Source organism: Camelus dromedarius, chromosome 5, assembly GCF_036321535.1.
Source record: "Camelus dromedarius isolate mCamDro1 chromosome 5, mCamDro1.pat, whole genome shotgun sequence".
NCBI classification, from domain to species: Eukaryota; Metazoa; Chordata; class Mammalia; order Artiodactyla; family Camelidae; genus Camelus; species Camelus dromedarius.
In genome coordinates, this window is record NC_087440.1 from 1,595,600 (window position 1) to 1,622,528 (window position 26,929).

The 26,929-nt window shown below is 48.7% G+C and overlaps 1 protein-coding gene across 4 annotated transcripts; it reads right to left on the minus strand.

The window, feature by feature from the left end:
* Nucleotides 1–3,241: 3,241 nt before the first annotated feature.
* Nucleotides 3,242–24,463, minus strand: PARP16 (poly(ADP-ribose) polymerase family member 16). 4 transcript variants are annotated; one of them, XM_031452856.2, is made up of 7 exons: nt 23,827–24,463; nt 13,097–13,234; nt 10,636–10,842; nt 7,685–7,856; nt 6,038–6,179; nt 4,629–4,707; nt 3,242–4,278 (listed from the first exon to the last, which is right to left on the minus strand). In XM_031452856.2, the coding sequence occupies exons 1-7, from the start codon at nt 23,998–24,000 to the stop codon at nt 4,249–4,251; spliced, it is 942 nt and encodes a 313-aa protein (XP_031308716.1). In that variant the 5' UTR covers nt 24,001–24,463; the 3' UTR covers nt 3,242–4,248. The 4 variants fall into 4 exon arrangements, with proteins under 4 accessions (XP_031308716.1, XP_031308715.1, XP_010991859.2 ...); XM_031452855.2 differs by having other exon boundaries at nt 4,629–4,710; XM_010993557.3 differs by lacking the exon at nt 3,242–4,278 and having other exon boundaries at nt 4,284–4,707.
* Between the last annotated feature and the right edge of the window lie 2,466 nt (nt 24,464–26,929).

The window sequence follows — 26,929 nt, forward strand, 5'->3', positions numbered from 1 at the left end:
TTCTCAAGTCTGACTTCAGTCACCTTTGCTGACATTTAGCCATTTCTCTCTACTATGGCAAGGAAGTTTCTTGCATACTTTCATTTATTCACTCAACAAACTTTTCCTGAGTATCCGCCATATCTTAGATGCTCAGGTTTATTTAGATACTAACATGATCTGGGCCCTGCCCTTAAGCATTGCAGTTGAGTTTTAGTGCAGGAAATGTCACCTTCACCATCAGATTTTTAATACAAGCAAAGTCTGTTCCAGTGGCTGGTATACAGTAGGTATTCAGTGAATGCTGCTTCCCCTTCTCAGGGCTGTACTATGTGGGCACTGCAGTAGAACACTGGAAATTTTCTCAAAATCCTTTCCAGGTGGATAAGAGTGCCAGCAGGAGTGGGTGGAGATGGTGGTTTCTATCTTATTTCAGAATGTCATGATTTGTTTTGGATGTTCCAAATGTCGGGTTGGAGATTCATGCACAGGAGAGGGGCTTATTCTAACCAGATCAGGGCTAGAGGCAGGCCAGGACACTGTCTCCATGGTGCATAGCCCCAGACAGTTTGGAAACAAACAGAAACCCATCTCATCCAGGGGAGAGACTGACAAAAGTAAAAACAAACAAAGGCCAAGAGATGGAAAACTCACGAGGTGGGGCAGGGTGGAGAGGAGGGGAGTGGAGGGAAAGACTGGTGGGGGCTGTGGAAGGGACCTAGTCCTGGGTTTTTTATGGGGAGCTGAATCCAGCCCCCACCCCATCCCCTACCAAGAATCACCATGGCAATGGGGAGGGTGAATATGGCTGATTCCAAGCCAACACAAACCTCCTGGGCAGGAATGGGCTCAGATGCATGGGCCATGTTCTAAAGAGAAAGATCTGAATTGGGCTTTTAAAATCACAACCTCCCCACCCACCCCTGGTTTTACAGGCAATCAGTATATAATAAAATGAATTAATCAGAAACAATAGTGAACCACATCTCTCACACACACATGCACACTTATCCAAAAGCCCACAGGGTAAAATCCTTCCTTTTGTGGTGGAAGCTGACAGCTCATGAGATTCTTGGCACTTCCCAGCCTAGCCTGTCCACTTGCCACCTCCCAAAACTGTGCCCCTGACAGTGACACTAGTGACAGAAGGCTGATGGGGTTGCTTTGACAAGACCAAGGCAGCTGGGGCTCCAATGTGAGGTGGCTCCACCTGAACCACCATCTGGTCTCCTCTGCCATCAGCTGCCTGGTAAGCTCTTGGTCCACAGGGAGTTTGTCAGCAAAGAGACTAATGCTTCCTCCTCCGTGAAGGTGTCTGCAGCATGAACCACTGAGCTCTCAACACCCAGAACCCAATTTTGCCCTTTCCTGAGCTGGTTGGCCTATGGGGTCTGCCTTAGATGTGGGATTGGTGCAAAATAGAACTAAGTCTTCAGGGTTTGTCTCCTTCCTGTCTCTCCATCCCCAGGTACCCAGGGATCTCACACTGTCTCCTATAACCCCAGTCCAGGGCTGTCTCATCCACTCGGCAGAGTAGGCACAGGGCCTGAAGTCTTCATTACAAAAATGTTTTTCTTCCATTTAAGATTAGAAGGGGGGAAAATGAGCTTTTAAGTGGAAGAAAACATTTTGGTACATAATAGTAATGCATTCATATTTATACCAACACAGTCATAAAGTATAAAAGATAAAGTGCCCAGGGCTCGTGGAAGTCACAATATGGCCCTGTCCTAGTCTTCCCTCCTGTCCATGCCAACCCTCTAGGCTCCAGAGATTTCCTCCCCCCATATCAAAATGTACCTGTCCGATGGCCCCCACTGGCCAGGCAGCTCCTGGAAGACAGGACCATTCTTCATCCGTCCTCAAGTCCCCCCTCATAAGCCCCGCACCTGCCCCACAGTCATATCAGGTATTGCATTGCCTCTTTTCTGTGTGTGTGTGTGTGTGTGTGTGTGTATCCTCAGAAAAAGGGCATTGGGTTTTAAATAAATATTGCATGAGAACCCCTGGAAACTGCACACAATATTTCACGCCTGTGCAGGTGGACTCTGCCTGCATCCCCTCCACTGAACTCTGCTGAAACTGCTCTGGCCAAGTTCACCAATGATCTCCAACTCAGTAAACCCAATAGACACTTCTCAGGAACAATCCTGATTGCTTGGCAGTGTTTGACATTGCTCATCAAGCCTTTCCACGTCCTTTTTCACTTCTGTGACACCTCACTGTTCAGCTGTCCCTGGGACTTGCTGCTCGCTCTCCTCTGCATGCTCTTCTCCTCTGCTGGGCCATTAAAAAGCAAGTAATAATGAGAATAATAATAGCAGCTGAAACATATCAGCTACTTGCTCTGTGCTGGGCTGTTTTAACTGTCAGTTCTCTTAATCCTCAAAATAACCCTAAATCCATTCTCCAACCACCAGCCAGAATGATTTTTCTGTGAACCAAATCTGATCACATCACTTCCTTGCTTGAAACCTAAGGGCTTTCCCCAGCCCACAGCTTTTAAGGTCTTTTATGATCTGGCCCCCGCCCACCTCTCACCACAGCCTCTTCCTTCATGACCATCCTACTTTTAGCTTCTCCAACAGGAACTGTAGGTCTTTGCGTGTGCCGTTTTCACTGCCTGAAACTCCCCTGCACCTCTTAGCCTCACACCGACTGTTCTTTCAGGTTTCAGTTCAACATCACCTTTCCTGGGACGCCCAAGGGGCTGGACAGCATGGTAGTTATGAAAATGACCCTGAAACCAGTCTGCCAGGGTCACCTCCCAGCTCTGCCACTTCTAGCCATGTAACCTTGGGCAAGCTATTCTCTGGGACTTGCCTTTCTTATCTGTTGTAAGGATTAAAGAAATCAGTACGTGGAAGGTGCCTTGCAGTGCTGCATGGTTCGCCTCCACATTTCCTGACCCCAGACCATGTTAAGATTCCTTGCCAAGTATTTTCCAAAATTCCATTATAATACCACATAATGCCGCCTCACTCCTGGAGCATGTCTGTCCACCTGCCTACCTGGCTAGACTGTCAGCTCCGTGAGGGCAGGGGCATTTTGACCTGAGCCTGCTATTTCTAGTGCCTGGCACACTGTAGGTGCTCATATTTGGTAAATCAGTGACTAGAAATCCAATGCCTACAGATATCCTGGAGATAAACACTGTCCAGCAAACAGCCACCTCGAACAAGGTAGGAAGAGAGGATGAGTTCTCACAGCAATGAATACACGGTGGTTTCATGCTGAGGCTGAAAGCAGTCACAAAGGCAACTTGGAAATTAGGAAAATACCTTTATTATTTTTGAAATGTTCCAATATTCAATGTAAAAACCACGACAGTGGCTTTTTCGCAACTTTACAAATTATAGAAATATGACTTTCCACCTTCTCTACAGAAATCTCCCCCCTAAATCAGACAGGGCTCTGTGAGGGCTGACACGGGGCAGGAAGGAGGGGCAGAGGATACAGCAGGTGGAACCGCCCTCTCTGGGCAGTCAGAGGCTTTTCCTGCACATCTAAAGCCCAGGCTGAGTCCCAGAGCCCTGTGACCCCTGTGAGGGAGGCTCAGGCCACACACATCTGTGGCACACTAAGGGAGGCCTGTATCTCAAAGGCCGCCGCCCAGAGGAGAAGGCCTGCAGTGTGGCACTGTGGCCGACAGGCCGCGATCAAGGCAGCTTCGTGAGAACGAGAGCAGGAGGCAGGCCTGCAGCTCAAGTCCTTTTCTCTAAAATACAGCTAGGAAAGAGGCCACGGACATTGGCCAAATGGTGCTCTAGGTTTAGAAATTTCCCCTTTTACTCAGCTCGCAAAGACGAATTTGTCAAATAGCTATATATATAAAAAAAAAATCAGAAAACAAACATTTGGTTCCGTTTCAGCTGTCATCAGCAGTTGGTAATTTTTAGAAAAAGACGACTTGAGTTGCTCATTGTTAAGTTCGTATTTTTTCTTCAGGTCTCGGACTCCTTCCTTTCTCATCCGTGATTGGGGCGGAGGGGTTACAGCTGCAGCAGAACGCTGTTTGTTGATTTGAGAAAACTGTGAAAAGTGTTTTGCACTCACATACAAAGCCTGAAGGAATTCAAAACGATCCCACCGATTTTTATGAGAAACATGACTGTTCCTCTTGGGTGTCTCAAGTCAAAACAAGGCAACTGCCTAGTGATTTATAGTCCCCACTACACATTTTCCGCCTTCCAGAAGGCATTAGAGAAAGGGCCAACGTCCGCCAGAAGCGATTGTAAACATCCCACTGACAGCTTGGACACTTTGTTTTTAAATGCAGCAGGACCTTCTCCTTTGGCCCTGGCAAAAAAAAAAAAAAAAAAAAAAGCCACCTCCCTAAGACTTGTTTAGGAAGGAGCAGACAGGATATCTCCCCCAAAACCTAAGAGTGAGGGGCCAGCAGCCCCTGTTGACCAGAGCATGGCTGAGAGCATCATCAAAGGCAATTGATACATTTATGGCATGTGAACGTTGTCCTGTGGTCCCCAACCGGCCCCCAGGCTCAGCCTGGCTGGATGTGGGACACGGGAGGTACGGGACGAGCTGTCCTAAGGCACGTGGTTGAGGTGGCCCCTACACCAGGCCCAGAAAGATTATCACTTTGCACGATTCCAAAAGTGTTGGAAAGCTGAGGAGTTGATGACACTCACTATGAGCAGCAGCAGCAGATACAGGGATATCATGACCGTAAACCAATGGCTGGAAACCCAGGAGAGCTGGCTTGAAGCCCTGCTTCAGGAGGAAGAAAGAATGATGTTGGCACAAAGAGAAAAACATTTTTTTAAGTGTATGCAACAACTCCTGGCTCAGAGGAGATGAAATGATGAATTTCATCCTCTGGGTGAGCCATGAAATGAAGCTTCGTGCGTGCTCCTTTGCTCAAAAAGTCTGGGGCTGTTTGCCCTGGTGCTGACACGCCTTTCACCAGAACATTTTTTAAATGTACAAAGACAGCTATGCAATGAGCTCATCCTGATCTTTTTTTTTATAGCCCCTCTTGTACCTTTTATAACCCATCTTTTCTTAAGCGAGGCTTTGGTATCCAGAAGAATGACCTCGTTAAGGGTGTCTGACCAGATGGCAGCAGATGGCAAGGTATTTAGCAGAAGGCTTTTCACTTTCAGACATGTACAGATATCGTTCTGCGCGAGGGAAATCCTCTCCAGCCCGCTGGGAGATGATCTAAGCCATCCAAGTGTGCACTGAAGAGACACTCCAGGAAGGAGTGGGAAAGGAATGGAATTTTCAAGTAGAAAAAGCCAGATGATTTCAGACCAAAGGATAATGTCCCCCAAACTCAGGAACCGTGTACAGATTTCCCAGATTTAAGAGAGGGAGGATTTTACTGGTTTATTAAATCCTGGAGCGTGGAAACCACTGGTGTGTATGAGGAGGAGTCAAGAGAATTAAAAATAACCCACTCCTGTCTTACCTGCTCACCTGCTGCTCAGCCCCACGAGGAACTCTACCATCGACCTCAACAATGCAGCAAGATCCCAAAGTGACCCCCAAACCTGGAGAGCCCTGCCACAGCCCCCAGCACCACACTGCTGAGACGGGGTGGCAAATCTGCCACGGTCCTTAGGAGCTGAGGGGCCTCGTCTGCTGTTGGGCTCAACACACTCATTTTAGGGATAACGATGAGGCATCTCAGGGCCAGAGAGGAGCAGGGGGAGGTCCGACAGCCACTGTGGGAAGTGACTGAGCTGGGCAGCACATAATCCCAGCCAGACCCAGGCACTGCCCTGCCCCAGTCAGTGGGTTTCAGAAACCTGGGCAGCTGAGGGGCTTCACAGTTTGTGGCAACCAGTTTGGCCTCATTCAGTCCCTCAAGTTATTTGTGTTAACAAAGCTCTTCTTCACTAGAATATACAGTCTTCGGGCCAGGACCACACTTCATTCAACATGTATTCATCACCTCATACCCCTCACATAGAGCAGAGAGCTTTATACACTTTGTACATGCTGGCGTCTACGGCTGGGGGAGACGGGGTGCTGGTAACTAAGAGCCCAGCCTTCAGTCGTCCTCCTGGACCCACGCGGGGACCATCCCTCTCACCTCTTGGGCTGCTTCTGTGCGTACACCAGCAGGTACTTGACTCGCAGGAGCTGGTTGTTGGTGACTACAAAGTACTTGGGAGGGATGTCGCCCCCTTCACTGTGCTTGATTCTCGCTCTCCTGCGGTCTATCTCCTTGGAATCTGAAAAAGGAGAGAAAGCACAACTTCACAGGGGAAAAACTCAATAATAAAAGCAGCAAAATTTGAACAGGAACAGGTCAAGCCTCCTGGTCCTGAGGTTGGAGAAGCCCCGTGTGTGTACGTGAAGCAGGACTGAAAAATACGACAGAAAGGGGGAAGGGCATAGCTCAGTGGTAGAGCACATGCTTAGCATGCACGAGGTCCTGGGTTCCATCTCCAGTACCTCCTCCAAATATAAATAAAAAATAAGCCTGATTACCTCCCCCTAAAAAAAAAAACAGGAAGAGGGAAAAAGGAACAGGAAAATATAAGGGATACAAGAGAAAACACAAAACAAAACTGAGTAGGGAAAGCAGAGGGAAGAAGCAGATTGACGGCCATTACAAAAAAACAGCATGAGACTGGAAACAGGACTTGGTCTGAAACGAGCCTTTTAGCAGGCATTTTAAATTAACCATCCTGGATTTGAGCTTCTTAGAACACTTATCTCTCACCCTTTGTACCAAGACTTGTTTAAAAAACAAAACAAAACAAAACCTTTTCTTTTAATAACATGAGCTTTACCAAAAAGAACCAAAAAACAACAAGAAAAAACCACAAGAGACCAAAGCTGCATAACAGCAGACTCTGGGAGGTTCTGTCCCGATGTTTAATGTCACCCTGGAAGCACACTTCCCAGGAATCATAAATGCGAACGTTCACACGCTCTGCTTTGGGAGAGTGGCGTCAGACCTGGGCTCGATCCTCGGGATTCCAGTTGTTTTACATTAGCGCCAGGAACAGACGGTTTTCTCAATTCTCCTTTTCTCAGTGCAACCCACAGGCCAGCTCTGGGGATTAGAACCACAGTTCTGTGACTCTTCTGCCTCTGAAGGCCGAAGAGGGGGTCGCACAGGGCGAAGACGTAAGGGACATATCCAGGGAGTGGACTGAGGCGGCCCACTCGTCATCCGCTCCCTGGAGAGCCCGGGATTTACTCCCATGGCCTCAGATGCCCCTCACATCCTCCGGGGGCTCCAGCACACAGCAGACAGCCTGGAGGGACGGGGTGTGGACCCACATCTTTACCTTCAGTTTAGCAAATGTATGTTGAATGTCTCCGTGCTGACACCAGGTGCCCAAGAATGAATGAGACCCAGTTTCTGTCTTCGAGGAGCTTGTGCTCTGGCCTCACATACTCGTTTTCATCTCCTCCAGCCCAATGCTTTGTCAGAGCACTTGGACCCACCGGGATTGCTCCTTCCTCTGAGCTGCCCCCGAGGACCTCATCAGCACCCTCACCCGGCCCTCCCGACTACCTTGTAGTAAGGGATGTCCTTTCCATTGTGTGTTCAGGCCCTAAGGAGATGACTTACTCCTTGAGTAACTTATGCCTTGTTCTACGTTGCTTTGGACGCAGCCCACCCATTGGTGTGCAAAGCACGCTCCACCCAACAGCTGGGCCAAAGGCAAGAGCCTGACACCCAGAGGCCGGCAGCCTGGGTCTGGGCCAAATGCTCACTCACCCTTCTTCTTCGTTTGGCACTTGACGTCTGGATGGTCAATGACCTCGCACACGGCCACGCAGCTAAGGATGGGGCCGAGGAGGCTGCGCTGCCACCCGTGGCCATGGGGGCTATAAATGAGGGCCAGGCTCAAGTCACTGGTGAGGTAGGTCCCTTCCCCAAACAAGGATGTCTGGAACGGCAGAGGTCAACAGAAGAGAAAAAGGGCTGTATGAACGCGGAGCTGGAGCAGCAAGACAACACAGGTCTTTCTTCAACAGATTTATATATATATATGTTAACATAAAATCGTCAAGCCCCTTTTTTCCCCAGCAAAAGGCATAACGTCAAATAATGACATGACATCGTCACAGGGTTATTACAGAACACATTCCAAGCTGACAGCAGTTAACTGACTGGGATGTGGCTGACTAACCTGGCAAACTAGTAGTTCCAGCGGCTGAGAAAGAAAAACATAGGTATGAGTCCAAGTTTGAATCGTGCCTGTGCCTCTGACAAGGTAGCCAGCTGTATAAACTCTTGGGGTCTCGGTTTCTGTATCTACAAGTGGCGATAACAAGGTCGTGGGTGAGGGCCCGGTGAGGGCCCGGTGAGTTGACACACACAAAGCACTATGCAGAACGCCTGGCACGTGACACAGCGGGCACTCCATCACCGGCTCTCATGTCACAGCCCGGCGGTAATTCCTGCTGCATGAATGTGCTAAGCATGGTGACACAGACGGGCTTGCAGAAGCAAAGTTATGCCCTTATGTACCGGGAGGGGTCGCACCTGAGTGGGAGAAGTCATCTGAGTCACTACTTGGAAAAGAAACAAAGCTCTCAGACAGAAACTGGAACCAAATAAGGCAGGTCTACATGAGGGGCAGGGTAAGCTGCACTCTTTGTGTTGGTGTTGACCAAGCAAATGTCCAAAATTCTAGGAGGCAGGTCCCTGGTGGTAGGTGCTAACTTGGTGTCCTCCACAAGGAAGCATGCCAGCCGAGAGAATCTCAGGTAAAATACCTGCACGTTGAGGCTACAGTGGGCACAGTAAACACACCCTTTGCCCATGGCAGACATCAACAGTCAACCGTGATGCCGACATAAAAATGTCAATCGTGGCACTTATACTGACTCAGAATCCTTCTCAACACGACACACTAGGTAGCTACTACCGGTGGGTGGAATTTGATACAAGTTGAAATTCAATTGTTATCCTTGGGCCACAGTGTCAGTATCTTAAGACGATGAATGGACTCAAAAAGCTCACTGAACATTCTCCACTTGGGAACTGAGAAATGTCTTAATCAGTGGCACCAGGCTTCCCCAATTCTAAGCCGGGTCAGTGAAGCTTAGGGGAAATGAGATAAGCTTTGGCTTGGCCTTTTTACACAGTGTCCCCCTGTCTCAAAAGCTGACACAGATCTTTTCCAAGCACACTGGATGTCCTCTCATCTGACCCCACATCCATTCTCTGCTGATGCCTGCCATGTATACACCGTTCCCTAGACTCAAGAGCCTTAAGCAGTGGAGGACCACAGCGAGAAACTTGGCGTTATCTCTAAACGAACACAATCTCATAGCTTCAACTGGCAGGGAGGCTCCCTCAAGTAAAGCCCCTCACTGAAAACCCAGTCAGAGGCCAGAAGAGCATCCACATCTCCAAAGGACTCGGATGAGATGCTTCTAAGCAGCAAACTCCCTCGGGCACTGAAGTGAAGGTCTGGTGACAAGGCTGTCATCCGCAGGCAACTTCTCCAGGCCGGCTCTGGGGTAAAGCAGAGGCCCCCTGGATTCCAGTAGCCTGGCCGTAATAATAAGCTGAGAGCCAGTGTAACCAAGCCCGTCATCCTCAGCAAAACCCAACTGTGCTAATTAGCTGTAGTCGTGTCGGAAAAGTCTCTCCAGCCTCGGGCTACATCAGCCACACTGGGTCCACGGTTGGTGGAGCCAGCCCCACAGACGAGGCAGAGGCTGGCACCGCTGGCGGAAAAGCTCAGCCCTCCAGCCACGCCAGGTTCCCTCTCCATCCTCTAAAAGCAGCCACTGCTTCCTCAGTACTTAAGTACAGGAAGAGCCTTTTGCATACATGAACGGTTTCAGTCCTCTCGGGATACCAGAAGGTGGGGAACAGTGTCCCGTTTTACAGATGAGGACACTGGCTCTGGGAGATTAAGTAAATTTGCCAAGGATGGCAGAGCTGCAAAGGTAGTCTTTTTGGCTCGTCTGTACTCTTCTTCCTACGCTTCACTGAGGGGCAAAATAAATGCCTGCAAAGAATGGGTGGTTGACACTGTTTTGGCTCCTAAAAAAGGGAGGAAAGGAGCTCAAGGAGGGAGGAAAAGGACCTCTCCTTGGCACATCCCTCAATTTCTCCAGGGGCCAACTCTGTTGGACTGCCCCCTAGGCCAGTGCTTCTCAAACTTCAACATGCATATAAATCACCCGGGAGCTTGTTAAAGTGTGATTTCTGATCAGGTGTTCTGGCGTGGGCCTGAGATGCCACAGGTCCAACAAGCTCCCAGGGATGCAGACGCCACTGGTCCAGGGACCATGCTGAGGAGCACGGGCTGGCCACTCATTAGGATCACCTGGTGACCTCTGACAGCATACTGATGCCTGGGCCCCATTCGCAGAGATTCTGATGTAATCAGACAGGGACGCAGCCAGGCATTGGGATTTTTAATAGCTCCCCAAGTGACTCTAAACGTGTGGCCAAGGCTGGGAACCATCTTTAAACTGATGCTTCTCAAACGGTAATCAGTATAGAAATCACCTGGAGATCTTGTTAAACTGAAGGTTCTGATTCAGAAGGTCCAGGTGGGCCCAGGATTCTGCATTTTTACAGGCTCTCAGGCGATGCTGCTGCTGCTGGTCTGCAGACCACACTTTGAGTGGCGAGGCCTTGGCCAACCCACCCACCCCCACCCCACCAGCTCTGTGCCCCAAGTCGGCAGACTTGGGCCCCACCTTGTTCAGGTGGCAGTGCAGGCCATTGTGGATGATGGAATGGAAGTTTTCTAGGCGGCTCCCGTGGAAGGCGTAGATTAGATCTCGTTCTCCTTTGGTCTCATAAAATTTGGCGTTGGCTGGGTCAGAGTACTCGATTTCAAACAGGAAGTCCGGTACGGGGACAGGCGTGTGAGGGGCACCAGTCAGCTTCTGGATCTTTTCAAACTTGAGAACATGCAGGAAGTCACAATTTTATTTGAGAAGCTGGTAAAATGTGCTGCCAAAATGGCCTCCTAAAGCCCTGGGCTTAACTCCTGTGGGTCCTGCTCATGAGGACAAACGGTTTCCTGGGAATAAAAACAACTTATAAACAAGCTCAGAGCTTATAACTCAACACTGCTTTTCCCTAATGTTTTTCCCTCCAGTAGGCTAACTGAGAAGCGTGAATTGCTCCTTCTAACTAAAGATCACTTCTAATTTTCCCAACACTTTCACATCTATTTCCTGCATTCCATCTTGACAAAAATTTTGAGAGGTAGAAAGGTATGATAAATTACAAAAATGGCCACAACTTTTTCCTCCCATTCCTGTCCACTCACCCCTCTGCAATGTGAATTTGCAAGTGGAATTCCACCAAGATTCTATCAAGAGATGGAATCTATTTCTCTACCCCTTAAATCCGGGCTTGGCCATGTGACTTCCTTTGGCTAATGGGACCTTGGTAAACATGGCAGAGACTTGAAAAGGGCTTGGCCTTCCTCGTCGGCTGCTGGGAGCCCTTCACAAGCCCTGCTAGCCTTCTACAGGATGACAGCCTCATAGAGGAAGGCCCCAACCACAGCAGCCATCCCAGATATGTAAGGGAGGCTACCCTGGATCAGCCCCAGGTGAGCCAGCCCCACCCAGAAGAACCACCCAATCCAACCTACAGAATCATGAGAAGCAATCAATATTGTTTTAAGCCAGTAGATTTGGGGGATGGTTTGTTATGAAGCAAAAGCTAACTGATACAGAAGGGTAAGCTCCTTCCTAAAGGGTAATAATCCTCTTCAGGGTAGAGAGCACACCATCTCCAAGACTTCCAAACAGTAAATCACAGACCAAAGCCAGTCTGTGGTAAAGTCTTCTCCGGGTTGTGATTAAATGACAAAAATAAGGGCAATTTAACAAATACTTTTATATGGATGTAAGGATGCCATGAGCCCTTCTTTGGAAGAACTGTCCTTTAGTCTGAGGTCAGGACCATCCTCCTTTTTTTGTATTAAAACATCCTTTAAAAATTATCATACAAGTTAGACTGTCCTTACTTGGGCACAATAAAAAGCTGATAATCCTGGGTCCCAACACTCAGTATTTGAAGGGAATTTAACTGGCCTATCATCAAAAGTCAAGTAGCTATTGCCTTATCTACTTTACATATAGCACCCAACATCTAGTAGGCACTTGATGCCCTCATGAAGAATGAATAAATGAATGAATAAATTTCAATTTAACAAATGACAAAAGTAAAACCCAGAGATCATCTAGGAGTTAGCAGCCCAGCCTGGACCTGAATACGGGTCTCCTGACTCGCACTCCAGAGCTCTTTACCTTACCATCCAGTGCAGACGGAGGTTGTCCCTGACACCAGAAAGCAAGATACCAAATTTTATACCACTTAGGGAGGATTTTTGTCTTTAGCAGGAACTTATAACATCAAATGCTCTTAGATTAAAATTGATTAATTAAGTGAAGTTCAGTAGAGTCAAAACCCCTGCTGCTGCTTAGAGGAAAGAACACCAGATTAGGGATCTGCCGGTCCTACAATCTGACCCTTGTCAGCCCAGCCTGTGCCTGGGAGATCCCAGCAAGGCAAGGGAAACCAAATCATGGAATGTCTGGCCTGTGCCAGAAACTGTACTGGGGGGATGACACATATTCTGTTACAGCTCCCTTCTGAGGTAACTGTCAATGTTCTCAACTTACAAGTGGGGAGAAGAAGACTCAATAACAACAGATAGGATTGGGATTTGAACCCAGAGTCTGAGGATTTCCACCCCTTCGGGTTCTGCCTCTATGTTTCCTGACCGCTTGATGAGGTCAGTGTTTCTTAAGCTGTGGTCGAGGGTCCACCCTTACCAGAATTACCTGGGGTGCCTGTGATACCCAACATTCACTGAGTCCTTAGTCATTGTTCTAAGTGAGAAAATCTATTTAATTCTCTATTATTATCCCCATTTTACAGATGAGGAGACTGAGGTAATGACATACACCCAGTAACCTGCTCAACGTTGCACAGCTAGTACGAGGGAGAACACGGCTTTGCACCACCAGTGTGCAAGTTCCTGGGCCCCACTCTAGACAGAGAATCAGAATCTCTGGGGATGAGGTCCAGGAATCCGCATTTTCAACAAGCTGCCCAGATCATTCCGCTGCATAAAGATATTCCAGAGCCTTTCAGTGCTCAGACTCTGTGATCCTACAGACCAAAAAGTCTCACCTTTGACTTCCCTGCACTGTGAATTGTCAGGACCTTTGAGGACAAAATCCAGCTCACCAGGTCCCAGGCCCATTTGTCTTTGTCTCCGGAGGACTGAAGCAGTTCGTTCAGGTTGGGTAACTTGCTAGCATCTGCAAGCTGGAGTGAGGAAAAACCTCCATTAGCAAGGATCCTGGACAAAATGATAATAACCAGGTGCCCTCTAGTGGTGAGGCAGGCAACTTGCACTTCTTTCATGTTTCAGGGGATTTCTTAGGAGGGAAATTCACAAGTTTAGGATCTTTTTCCAATAATGGCCAGCTCCAAACGCTCTGAACACTGAAAGGTTGTTCTGTAACTGAATTGGTACAAAACCTGACCTGAACCGATGTGAGGTTCGTTTAATCTTTATTTATCCCACTTTGTGTTACTACAGATACATTTTGCTGCAGGGATGGTGCAGATGTTACCACATACCTGGTATATACACGTGTGAGCAAAGGGCTACCAAAGCCTTTTTCCTTCAGCATGAGTTAATTGACTTCCTGTTAGCCTGTTCCCTTGAGACCAGACAAAGGTACTAAAGCAACTACCTACATAACCAGGCAACATTGCTTATGGTAAAGATGACCCAGCATGGTCAACTACATCTGGACTGGAAGAAACCGTAAGTGGGGGATCCATGGTTTGAGGCTTCCGAGTGACTTTTTGTAAGGACCCTGGCAGCTAGATCTGTGGTGTTCTTACTAGAGGGACCTGCCTCTGTCCCTGGAATGTGGGGCTTCATTAGACCAGAGCAGTTCCTGCTCCATCCCATGTGAATCTCATCTTCTTACACCTGAGTTGTCACTATTAGGGGCAAAGACGAGCTCCTGGACCTCTCTGTGGACCACAGCAAGGACTTCAGCAGAAACAACACACCCTGCTGTGAGCTGTGATCGTCCCAGAGCTTCCTGATTTCAGTCTGAATTTTGAAACACATTTGGTGCCAGGACTTCTGATAAGGGACTGGGTACCTAGACTAACAGATAGCTTACAAGGTATTTGGAGCTTCTGCTTAGAAATTAAAAGTGGCTAGAAATTAAATCTCTGCAGCATGGCATTTAAAACGCCACTGCAGACTGGTGCCATCTGTGAACATACCTCCTCCAAACTTGGCTCACTCTGGCCCCTGGAATGCCCCTTCCCCCACCTCTACCAAGCCAGGCAACCCCTGTCCTCCAGACCCCTAAAGCACTCAGCCTCAGTACCCTCTCCCCCGAGTAGACAGGACTCCTGGAGACCAAGGACTGTCTTGCGTTTTTCAAATTCTCCTGTTTCCTGGATGTAGAGGAAAGAGTGGACAGACCTTGGTCTAAATCCCTGCTCCTTAGGCAAAGCACTAGACCTGGCTGAGCCTCAATCTCCTAACACGGGAACCCTACCATCTCCTTCCAGGTTGTCGGGAAGATTAGAGAAGGTAACAGAATCACAGGGCCTGGTCTATATGCTGCATGTCTATTTCCTTTCTTCTTATTTGCATTTCTCCCTGGCCAAGACACACCTTTGCTAGGGATATAGTTGGTACTTCATGAATACCAGTGGTTCTTTTCCATGTTTCTAGAAATTTCACTGTTGCCAACTGTGGGGATGGAAAGGGGCTTTATTTCTTAACCCTGTAACTGAAAGTCAGAAATATCTCAGGGCTGCTTTATTCCTGTCTGTATTTTCCAAGACTCAGCCAATAGCCTCAGACTTCTGATAATACTATCTCTATATGCCTTGTGGGCCATCAGGGAGGATCCAATTAAAAAACAGGGGTGTGTAGATGCTCCACGTGTGTTGCTGCTACACAGTGGGGAGGCAGAAAGCTAAATAATTATGACTTAAAACTACTCGTTGTTGTAACAACGATGGATACAAACTACTAAGGGGACCAGGCGGGACGCCTGTTGCGTAAGGGCTGGGAGAAAAGGGGGTGGTGAGGACAGGCTTTGCAGGGGAGGTGCTTGTGACCGGGCTTGACATACAAGGGCACGGAAGTGCTGCGTGTAGACAGGGACGTGGATGGATGGTGAGGTGGTTAACTGTGTGGGCTCTCCTTCCAGGGGGCCCAGGTCCACCCCCTTACTAGCTGTGTGACCTGGCTGAGTTGACCTCTTCTATCTCAGTCTCCTCAAACACATAATTGGGATAATATCAATAGCCACTTCATGGGCTCTCTGTGAAGATTAATCAAACTAAAGCAGTACAGGGGGGAGGGTATAGCTCAAGCGGTAGAGCGCATGCTTAGCATGCACAAGGTCCTGGGTTCAATCCCCAGTACCTCCTCTAAAAATTAATAAATGTAATTACCTCCTCTCCCCTCCCTCAAAAAAATTAAAGAATAAACAAAGTAGTCCAGAGCTTAGAGCACAGGAAGGTGTTAAGTTAGTGGGACTGCCATGATGGTTGTTGTCATTAACTGCAGACAGTTGGGTGTGGCTGGAGCCTAGAGTCTGGGGGAGGGGTTGCCAGGAGGAGCAGGAGCAAGACGGTGATTTGGGATCAGCCTGTGAAGGGCCTTGTACCCTCTCGGGGACTCTGGCCTCTGTTCTATAGGAATCACGGAGCCGCTAACGGTACCTGGAGTTGTATTCCAAATGGTGTCCCCTCAGGTACACCTCAGCCTCCCCTGACCCTCTTTTCTACTCCTGGTCCACACGTGTGATGCCAGGGCCAGAGCAGAGTTCTCTCTCCCATGACCACTGTTTCCATCACTGCTTTCCAATCCCACCTGTGAGCCACAGCCTTTGTCAACAGCCCAGACCGAGGCACAGGGAGCCCCACAAAGGGACCGCCAGCCAAGCCAGGCCCCTCTCAGGGCTTCCGTCTGTGAAAGTGGGAGAGAGCCCTCCCTACACTGAGCTGGGCCCAATCCTCACCTGAGCTCCCCTGGGGCCAGGCCTCTTCCAGGGCCCCCAGTGTGTCCTGCTGGGCTGCCCTCTTTGTCCCCACTCTTAACCCCTCCACTGACCTCCCTCGTGTCCCATTTCACTTTTCAAGCTACTCTGAAAAAATTAATCTGCTACAAAAAGTTAACAGGATTCTTCCTCTTATGACCAAAACCTTTCTGCATTTGAGCAGGGCTTTTTGAGGTCCAGGCACCCAAGTAGGGTTGCCAGATAAAATAGTCTGCTCAGTTATATTGGAGTTACAAAAAAAAAATCTGAATTTCAGATAAGCAACAACTTTTTAAAGGTAAGTATAACCCATGCAATATTTAGGGCATACTTGTACTAAAGCAATTATTTGTTGCTTCTCTGAAACTGAAATTTAAGTAGGTGGCCTATATTTTTTACCTGCTAATCTAGCAACCCTCCCCTTAACAAAGCCCTTCAGAATCTCGTCTAGCGTCGGCCTAACAGCACCTCTGGCTACAAAACTTCCCACCTGCTCCATCACGTTGCTCCCCCGATGCACTATGTCTCTCCTCCACTGTGCTTCTGCAGCTGCCCAGCATGATATTCAGTCTGCAAGGCCATCTCCCCTCTCCCTGACCACACACGACCTCTGCGCTCCCCTGGTGCTCAGTGCAGAATCCTACACTGCTACTTGACTCTCTGGAGCCATCTCAAATCTGCTTGGGACAAACACTCCCTGAGGGCCACCCACATCTTACTTATCCCAGAGCCCCAGAGGCCAGCCTGGAGTCTGGCATGAAGTTCGGAATGAGATAGTAACAGCCACTATTTGCTGAGGCCTTATGTGCCAGGCACTGGGCTAAATGCTGCACAAGCAGCGTCTCATTTATCCTCACGACAGCCTGTTTTAAAGGTGATTGTCAGAGAAATGCAAATCAAAACTACAATGAGATATCGCCTTACAGCTGTCAGAATGGCTAGCATCTACCTAGCTACCTACCACTCCTGGGTATGCATCTGAAGAAAATGAAAACACTGACTTGAAAGGATACATGCACCCCAATATTCATAGCAGTGTTGTTTACAATAGCCAAGATATAGAAGCAACCTAGGTCCCATCAACAGATGAATGGATAAATAAGACAGGTGTGTACACACACACACACACACACACACACACACACACACACACGTGCGCGTGCTGTGGAATACTACTCAGTCATAAAAAAAATGAAATGTGGCCATTTGAAACAACATGGATGTACTTGGAGGATGAAATAAGTCAGACAGAGAAAGACAAATACTGTATGTTATCACTTAATCACCTGAAATTTATATAATATTGTAAATCAGTCATACCTCAATAAATTTTTTAAATTTCCAAATAAAAATAAAGATGGATACACTGAAGCTTGGTGAGTTAAGTACCTTGCCTAGGGGCACACAGCTATTCAGTGGCAGGGCAGGGACATGAAGCCAGGTGGTCTCTCCTCCCCTGTGCTCGAGTCCATTCTCTGTGATGCTCTCCTACCAAATCAGTGGAGAAATTTAGTAGTGGACTGCGTATTTTAACCCAAAAGAGCAATTCCAGGTGAACTTTAAGAGGCTGCTTGGGAAGCTTCGGGCATGTTTCCTGAATTACGCAAGAAGGACAGCCACTGGCTGTGCCCAAGCCCTGTCAAAGGCAGGGAGAAAGATGGATGCCATGCGCAGTACGGAGCAGCGTCAGGAGACAGAAAGCTCTCCATCTAGACAAGACTTACGAGCCACAGTTAATGATAGTGGAGCGCATTTATCAACAGATTGAGGAGAAAGTGTTTAGGAAGAAGGCAGGCATTTCTGGGGGCTCGGGGGAAGGCAGAGGGAAGGGTTTACGGAAGCAAGGATGGGAGTGGGCCCTGAAGTGACGGGGGGAGTTTAAGAAGCAGAGAGAGAGAGCATTCCCAGTGGGAAGGAGTGTCACAAAGACGCAGTGAACAGTCCCAAAGGGTCATCCGGGGTTCAAATGCTCCCAAGGCCAGAGAGGTGATGGAAATGAGTAAGAGGTTGTCTAGGAAAGAGTGGTGAGGACTCTGCTGAACTGGAGACCCCTGGCCTAGCAAAGGGCCCAGCCACCAACCCCTAGCTCCAGCTGCTTTCTGCCCAAGGGCAACCTCCACCCAGGCTGGGGAGCCTTTGTTTTTAAAAGAAATCAGCAAGCTGCATTTTTTTTTTAAAAATTTCCCAATTTCTAAAAGATAAGAGGGCAAACAAAACCAGTCATCCCACAGGCCACACTTCACAGCCTCTGCTCTGAGCAGTAAGGAAGCATTCAGTTGCAGAAGTGGCTGTTGAGTCTGGGCAAGTTCTGAGTGGTGGGCAGTGCCGGGCAGTCACAGGGGTTCGAGAAAGAAAGTCTCAGGAAAGAGGTGGTTAGGGTGACTGAGAAGCCAAGGCCAGGGAACCAGCAGGGGGCTAGCAGAGAAGAGAGAGGGCCAATGACCTCAGAAGGAGACAATTCAATTTCCCTGCTTCAAATCAGCCCAGTGGAGACTTTGCAACCATCCAGATCACAATCTCCTGGGGCAGCAGCCCAAGAATCTCTGGTTAGGGAACTTGACACAGGTGATTCTTATCACCAGGAAAAGGTGGGGATACTCAGGTTTAGATGTTAAGCAATGTTGTCCTAGAAGGGCTGGCAGCAGGAAAGAACATCTGAAAAAAATTCCTGCCTAGGAAGATGCCAGAGGTTGTAATTACTAGCCATGGGTGGAGGTGCTAGAAGGAAGTGATCCAAAGGCACAGCCAAGGTCTCCAACCTCTGGGACCTGATAGAGTGATACCTGGAACAGTGGGGTGGGCTGCTGAGATGACGGTGGGAAAGACGGATGGCACAGTTACACCGCTACATCCAGGTACACCTACCTTGCTTTGCACAAACCTAAGGTATGAAAATCCAGATTTACTAAAATAGAATGGGAGTGAGAGTCTACTTTATAAGAGTCCTCTACATAAAAAGCATCACCATGGGAACCCTCTAAAGGGGTAATTCTCCACCCTGACTACACGCCAGCATCACCTGGGGGCTGGAGGGTGGTCGGTCTACCACCAGCACATATACTGATTGGCTGATGGTGATGGAGATGGTAACTGCTGAGTTGTTAGGAAGATTAACTGAGTTACATGTGAAAAAAAAAAGCTCAGAATAGGCAAGTACTAAGTACCATTGCTATTGTGCAAGTGTAAGGTACTATATTACTATTACTGTTATTCAGATCTCCCTCTCTACTGCGACCCAACCTGCTGAGGAAAGGCCGGCATTCCTGGGACAGCTGGGAAGGGAGAAAATAGCTTTTACTGGGAGGTTGACCCACCCTGGGCTCCACATCACCCTCCCTTAGGCTGAGACATCTTTCTAGTCACATACCCAACGACGGTCACATCACATACCTATGTCTGTATACTTTTTTGCTCCCACTCCTCAAATGCCATCTTTGAGAATAAAAAGGTAATCCAAGAGACTGAGAATTGTACATTGAGATACAAGAATGTCCCTAAAGGTCCCTTATTGACTAGACTGAATCTGATTGTTACCATTCCCTCACTAACCAGCAGGTGGGTACCAAGCACCCATGAAAATGATCAAATCAATCAGTAGGAAAAATTTTAAACTATGTATGCTCTGCAAATAAACAAAAAACCCCCAATGCCCAGGCTCCACCTCAGACCAATTAAACCAGAATCTCTCGGGGTCAAGACCAGATGTCAGTATCTTCCAAAGCTTCCCAAGGAAAGCTCTATGCAAGCCGAGGTTGAAACCCTTATAAAGAATGATCTCCCCAGCAAATGTTAACATTCCATTTCCAGTCTGGAAATAAGCATCAAAAGTCTTCCTTAGAAAGGTTCACTAGCTTTTGAGCCATCAATTTCACCTTTTGGAATTTATTTCAAGAAAATAACTAGCAATGTAAACAATGATTAAGGTAGAAGGATGTTTACCAGAGCATTATTTATAAGAGCAAATTTGTTAAAACTGTGTAGGAACCCAGAGGAAGGAAGTGGAGGCACAGAATAAGATGAGGTTCCAGCTGCATCTTGAAGGATGAAGGAAAGTCTGCCTGTACAAACAACGGGATGGCTTGGGGAGGACAGGCAGGCCCTGGGGTCAGGTAAGCAGCTTACTCACATTTTAACCCAGACACTGAGGAGTCAGCTTGTCTAGGCAGTGCAACCCAGAGACCAGAACCAGGAAAAGTCAACTAGAGCAGTTCGGCCCCAAAACAGTACGTGGGAATAGGACGGGCCAGATGCAGTGCTTCTCAGGTTTCACTCTGCACACCAGCACCCAGGGACCTCGTTAACGTGCAGATCTTGATTGGCAGGTCAGTGCCCAGGTGATGCTGATGCTGCTGGTCCTCAACCATGCTCTGGGTGGCCATGGGCAGGAATTAATACAAAGGAGCCATTCCTACCCCGCCTCCCATCCCCAGATAGGGGCTGCAAGATAATGGAGAACCAGGGCATGGTGCGTCCTAGGGGAAAAACAAAACAAAAAATCCTTACAGCTGTGACACCAGTAACAAGATTCTGTGTTGTGACTCAGGAATGTGAACTGGGCTAGCTCAACCTGAAGCTTGGGGGGGCCGAAGATGAGGGCTATAGGACATTCCCAGAATGCTACAGATTCCCTGACCTGATAAGAGCTCAGCCAACCCTTGTCCCAAGGAACAAGGTCAGAAACACTCAGCCTGGCCAATCAGCACATATCCAATTTGATTCCTCAAACATCTGAAAAGTACCTGGTCCCAGGCCAGACACTGCGAATACAAAGAACTCCTAGAGTGAAATCGAAGTGCTGACTCAGAAAAGAAATGTTCTCAAAACATGGCACCTGAGAGACGATCTGGGACTTTGGGGGCTGGGACAGAATAAAGCCAGAGTCAAGCGACAGCCCAGAGCATGGTTCAGCAGTGGGCAGTCTCAGGAAAGCAACAGTCCAGAAAGTACTTCAAGCCAGAGCTCTGATTTTTGGAAACTGCAACACATGTGCTACAGGTGTGTTGTGACACCTCACAGTGTGGAGAAAATTAATTTTAAATGGCTGAGAACGATACACTGTTTTACATTACTTCCAAGTGCTTTTAGCTCAACAAATGAAAATGAGAGACATTTTAAACAGCTCCGTACCATCCTCCTTCAGGGAACCACAAAATGATCCCGAAGGCTGAGTCCAGATATGATTCCCTTTTAAAAGTTAACCTTTGAGTCAGAGAGACAGTTTCAGATGCCAAGATCTCTGCAGCTTTTCTGTAACTCATGTAACATGTGGTAAAATGAAACCTGAAGTGTGTTTACCTAAGAATGTGCGCATGCCCCCAGAGGCCGTGCCAGGCCCTGCCCGGTGAGCCGCCTTCTCAGAAAGTGCCCCTGAAAGCCATGGCTACAGACAGCCAAGAATCTGTGCGGCCTGGGCTAGTTTCCCTAACAACGGTGTCCAGTAAGGAATATGGCAACAGGATGGGGTGGTAAGAATCTGTCTGTGTTTCTCCAGTGGCCCCCGAGAGAAAGTGTGCACTGTCTAAAACTGGCACCATGAGCCCTGTGCACGGGACAGCCTGTCCCTACAGAGCAGGTGGCTATTCGGGGCCACCCGGATTGCTGACACTCTCCTTAGGGAGTACAGGTATGGGAGGAAGGGTATGCCCCAAACTGAGGGCACTGATACCTATGGGGAGGGATGTGGGATGGGGTGAGCTCTATCAGGGGCGCTGGTACTTATTCGTATCACTTGGATTTTTTGTAACAAGAATATACTTAAATATTACTTGTGTAATTAAAACAAAATTTTTCAAAAGCATGAAAAAAATCGAAACAATTCCAAAGCTCCTTTTGCATTTATCCCATATTCATCAAATAAACCTGACTTCTGTTTCCCAAGACGACCTTCCAGCAGAAAGAGAACACACTGAGCATTCTAGTCCATTTGGATGTTTCTTGGCAAAAATTAATAAAGCACGTGGTGGGGCATCATCTCTAGTGAGTTTGGTCCCTCTGACCCCAATCTCTCTTCCTCTGTCTACTGACTCTCTATACCCTTGCCACCACAGGGGTCTTTCAGAAATGCACCCTGGACATCACCAATGCCCTCCCCAACCCACAGATAAAATCCACACATCTTAGCAGGACATGCCCAGCCCTGCTTGCTCCGGCTGTCCTCATCTCTTCCTGTTCCCCACGAAAGCCACCCTAAAGTATAGACTTGTCCTTCTCAGTGAGCTCCTGGTTTTCTGACTATCCTGCCATCCTCCTGAAATACCCGTTTCCTATTCTCTGCTCCTTGAAATCCTCCATGTTCCTAGGGACTCAGCATGGCATTATAACTACCCCTGGTCAGTGCTCCCCGATTCCAGCCCACCGCCAAGGGCTGGGGTCCCTGCTCTGGGCTTCCATGTTGTAGATAAAGGGCTTACTCCCTACTATAGCTGAGCAGACTGTTAACCTCCCCTTGAGTCTTTCATTCTGTATCCTTAGCACCTGGTCCAGAGCAGGCGCTCCATAAATATCCATTGACAAAACTGGAGGAAGTTACATCCCCAATGCTCTGATACCACAAACTCACAAAATTGAGTATCTAAACCTGCAGAACAAACCACAGGGGAAGTCAGTCTGTTTCCCTCTTTCTCCGACCTCCTACTCCCTGTCCCTGAAACCCCTGCGCACTGTGGTCAAGGCCTCAGATGCTCTCGACACATCCCTTGCTTAAGCTGCAATGGACCAGGTAGGGGCCAGGAGGCTGGGCCATTGTCCCTTGACCTTCTGAGTGATAGCAAAGAGGGAACCCAACACTGCCCACCTCATCAGAGATAATTCTAAACATGTTAATTCTAAACACGATTAACATTCTGTTAGTGTGGTTCATAACATTAAGACATTTTCTAATGTTGAACTAATTTTGCATTCCTGGGATAAACCCAACCTATTAATAAGAAGTATTCTTTTCATATACTGCTAGATTCAGGATCCTAATTTTTTATGGAGAATTTCCATATTCATACTCTTGAGTGACACTGGCCTATAATTTTCTTTTCTTCTATCATCCTTATGAGATTTAGTATCAGATTACACTAACCTATTTTTCAACACTGGAAGAATTTGTATAAAACTGAAATTACTTACTCCCTCAGTGATCGGTAGAACTCACCAATGAAACCAAGTAGGCCTGGAGTTTTCTCTGAAAGTCATTGAGTACTAATTCTGACTTTAATGACTATAATGATTACAGGCTTTCAATTTTGTATTTCTTACAGAATCAACTTTTAAGTTACATTTTTCTAGGTAATTCCATTTAGATTACAAAGTTAACTGATATCTGGAATGTTGACCCTGATGTGAACTCTGCAAGAAATTAAGTGCGTCCTGAATCATCAGAGAAATAACAGCTCACTTGTGTACTGTCCGTATGTTATAATTTATAGCAGTACTGCCCACATGTTACCTCATCTGAAGATAGAGGTCCAGCTGGCTTTGGGGATTTCTGGTGTCGAATTATTTGCAAAGGGATAGATAACTTCCTATTTAGCAGAATAAGTTGATTCTTATCAACATCCTCTTGTTGGCCACACTAGAAAACGTTGTGGAGGCCTGTGCAACTGTTGAATTTCTCACTTCACCCCTGGGAGTCACTTGTATTAACAAGAGGCAGCCATCAAGTCCCTTGGGAGGGTCAACATTAGGGTGCCGGGAGTGTTCTTAGCTCCTGGAAACCTTCCCCAAGGCCAGGCTGGGAATGTCAAGTCTAGGCGCTGGCACGTTCACTAACGCGAATTCCACAGGCAACATGGCCTGGGACAGAACGTGGCCGTGGACAGCGCCGGGGGACAGCACACTCACCAGGGCCTCAAAGTCCTTGCAGTCGTGGCGGGCATAGGACGCGGGGAAGGGCCGCAGCACGGAGTCGCGCTTGTAGCTCTGCAGGGCCGAGGCGAAGAAGCTGCAGCGGAGGTCGGCGGCCAGCACGTCACGGCCCGCCGCCTCCCTGACCGCCGCCCAGCTCGCGGGCTGCATCCCGGGTCGCGGCGCGTTGCCGCGGGAGACGCGTCGGACAGGGGATGGGGCTGAGCCTGCGGTCAGCGCGGGGCTGGGCCCGGGGACAATGGGCCAGAGGGGGCCGGGGTTCCCAGGCGTGGGGCGGGCTAGGCAGAGGGACGAGATGACAGGGGTGAGAACGTGCTGGGGGGTGTCTTCGGCGGGCGCCGGGCCGCTCCCTGCCCAGGGAGACGCGCCGGTTGAGGAGAGGGACCCGGCCCGGATCCCGGGTCAGCGCGGAGGGTTGGGCCTGGGGATAATAGGCCGGGCGGACCGGGGAATCCCAGGCCTGGGGGAGGGGCTGTGACACGGGATGAGACGACAACGTACTGACACGTGTCCTCTGTAGGTGCCTGGGTGGGGGCACCCCTCCAGCGAGGACGGCGGGCCAAGCTCCCTCCCCGCTCCGGGCGAGGCTGCGGCGCGGCGCCGGCCTTCCTGCCCCACCTCTGGCCCGCGCCGCCGAAGCCCCGGCGCTCGCGCGGCTGCCCTCGGCGCTGCCTGCGTCCTGCCAGCCGTGCGCGTCCGCTGGCCGTGCGCTCCCCGCCGGAGGAACTCCCGCGCCCCGCCGCGCGCCGGGGCCTACCAGCCCTCCCCGCCGCCGCGCGCCCGGCGCGGCCTCGCACTCCGCCCAGCGCGGCGAGGGCCCGCCCCTTCCCGCGCCCGCCCCCGCCCCCGCCCCCGCCCCCGCCCCATCCCGGGCGCAGGGTGTGTCCGCCCGTCCCCACCCAAGTGGTCCCCCGCTGCAAGGTGAGCGGCCCCCGCGGAATCTGCCACGCCGCGGCGGACCGTCCTCACGGAAGCGGCGAGTAGACGCTGACCCAGGCGCCCTTTCGACCCGCTCTTGGACTTGCCTTTGTCACAGCTCCGCGGGCTGAGCCTACTTGGCTCTCCTGGGGAATTGCTCCTACCTACTGCCTCCCTCTTGACTCGCTTCCCTCCAAAATAGGCTGTGCGGAAGAAGCTATTTAACACACAAGGAAACTAAGAGCTGCCATGATTGCCCAAAGTCCCACAGCCAGATGGTGTGAATCTGAGATTTTGAAAACCAAAAGACCTTTCCTCAGCCGTTCAGCCTCAGCATTCTCTGCATTGCTTAAGTCTCTGGCGTCTCAGATAATACGTGCCAAGATCCTCCTTTGGGGCCCTGGAGGGAGGCTGGAGATACAAGTAATGGGGGAGGGCAGAGGGGAGACTGACCTAACTTTGCTGGAGGGAAGGGACTAGAATCCCATCCCCTCTTCCAACTCACAACCTCATTAAAGAAAACCCCACATTTTGGCCTCATGGTCACATAGAAACCTAAGCATAGGCCATTGCTAATTCCCACACCAAGAAGCCCCTCAGTACCCTGCCCACACCTCCACACTCCAGCATCCTCGGAGAGTGGAACTTCCCTACCGTCTGCATCCAAGCTGAGCAGGACCCTAGCCTCAGAGGAGAAGTGGTCCCTGCTGTTGGATTGTACGTATGACTTTTGGAAGAAGCCCAGCGCCCACAAAGGTTCCCAGGCCAGACAATGAGGGCTGGCTGCTTCCGGGAGTCCCCATCATCCTCTCATTGCTGTGAGTCCTGGACTGGTCCAGAAGCATCAAAGAGTGTCTGAGAGCCTTTTGGCCTCAGACAAGGCCCCTAATGCCCCCAAAGTCCTGGGGGCCTCATGGGACCCAGGAACCCTAACACAGCTGCGAAGCTCAGGCCCAGAAAGGCAGAGCTCACAGCAGCAGGTGCAAATGACCTGGGAACCATCCCTCATTCCACCTCTTCTTCACTGTGGGCCCTTGGATCAGGCCAGCTCCTTGGCCTCGAAATTTGCTTCACTTAGTATGTTTTCTCACACATGAAATGAGAATCGTAGTGATAAAACCCATGTTCCAGGGGTACAACTCTCAGAGTCTGAGAACATTTGAAAGCAAACTGGGTTATCTAGAATCTTGTCACTGTGTTGTTTTTTTTTAAGCAACTTTATTGAGATATAATCCACAGCCCATACGATTCACATTTGAAATGTAAAACTTAGTAATTTTGAGTATATTCACATATACATGCAATCATCACTGCAGTCAACTTCAAACATTTTCATCACATCAAATAGAAACCCTATATACTTAGGCTATCACCACCCTATACTCTCATCTACCCTAGCCCTAAATAACCATTACACTGCTTTCGGTCTTTAGGTTTGCCTATTCTGGACATTTCATACAAATGCAATCATACAATATATGGTGTTTTGTGACTTGTTCTTTTCACTTAGTATAATGCTTTCAAGGTTCATCTATGTTGCAGCACGTATCAGCACTTTATTCTTTTTTATGGCTGAATAGTATGCCATGGGTATGCCACCTCATTCATCAGTGAATGGTCATTTGGGCTATTATGAGTAAGTGATGAGTTGTTATACTCTTGCTGCTTCCAAGATTCCCTCTTTGTCTTTGTCTTTTGTAATTTTAAGGATGATGTATTTGTGGCGCTCCTTGAATGTATTCTATTTGGAATTCATTGGACTTCCTGTATGTGTAAATGATTGTTTTTCTATAATTTGGGAAGTTTTCCAATGTTATTTCTTCAAATATTTTTTCTGTTACTTTTTCTCTTCTCTCCTTCTGGTACTCTCGTTACACATATGTTGATGTGTTTAATGGTGTCCCATATTTCTCTGACGCTCCGTTAATTCCTCATTGTTTTCCTCTTTGTTCATTGGATCACATAATCTCTATCAAGCTATCTTCAAGTTTGCTGGCTCTCTCTTCTGTCAGTTTACATTTACTGCTGAGCCCTCTAGTGAATTTTTCACTTCAATTATTGTACTTTTTAACTCCAGCATTTTGATTTTTCTTTTTTTTAATAATTTCTATCTCATTTCTATCAATAAAATATTCTCAATGTGATGTGACATTGTCCTCAT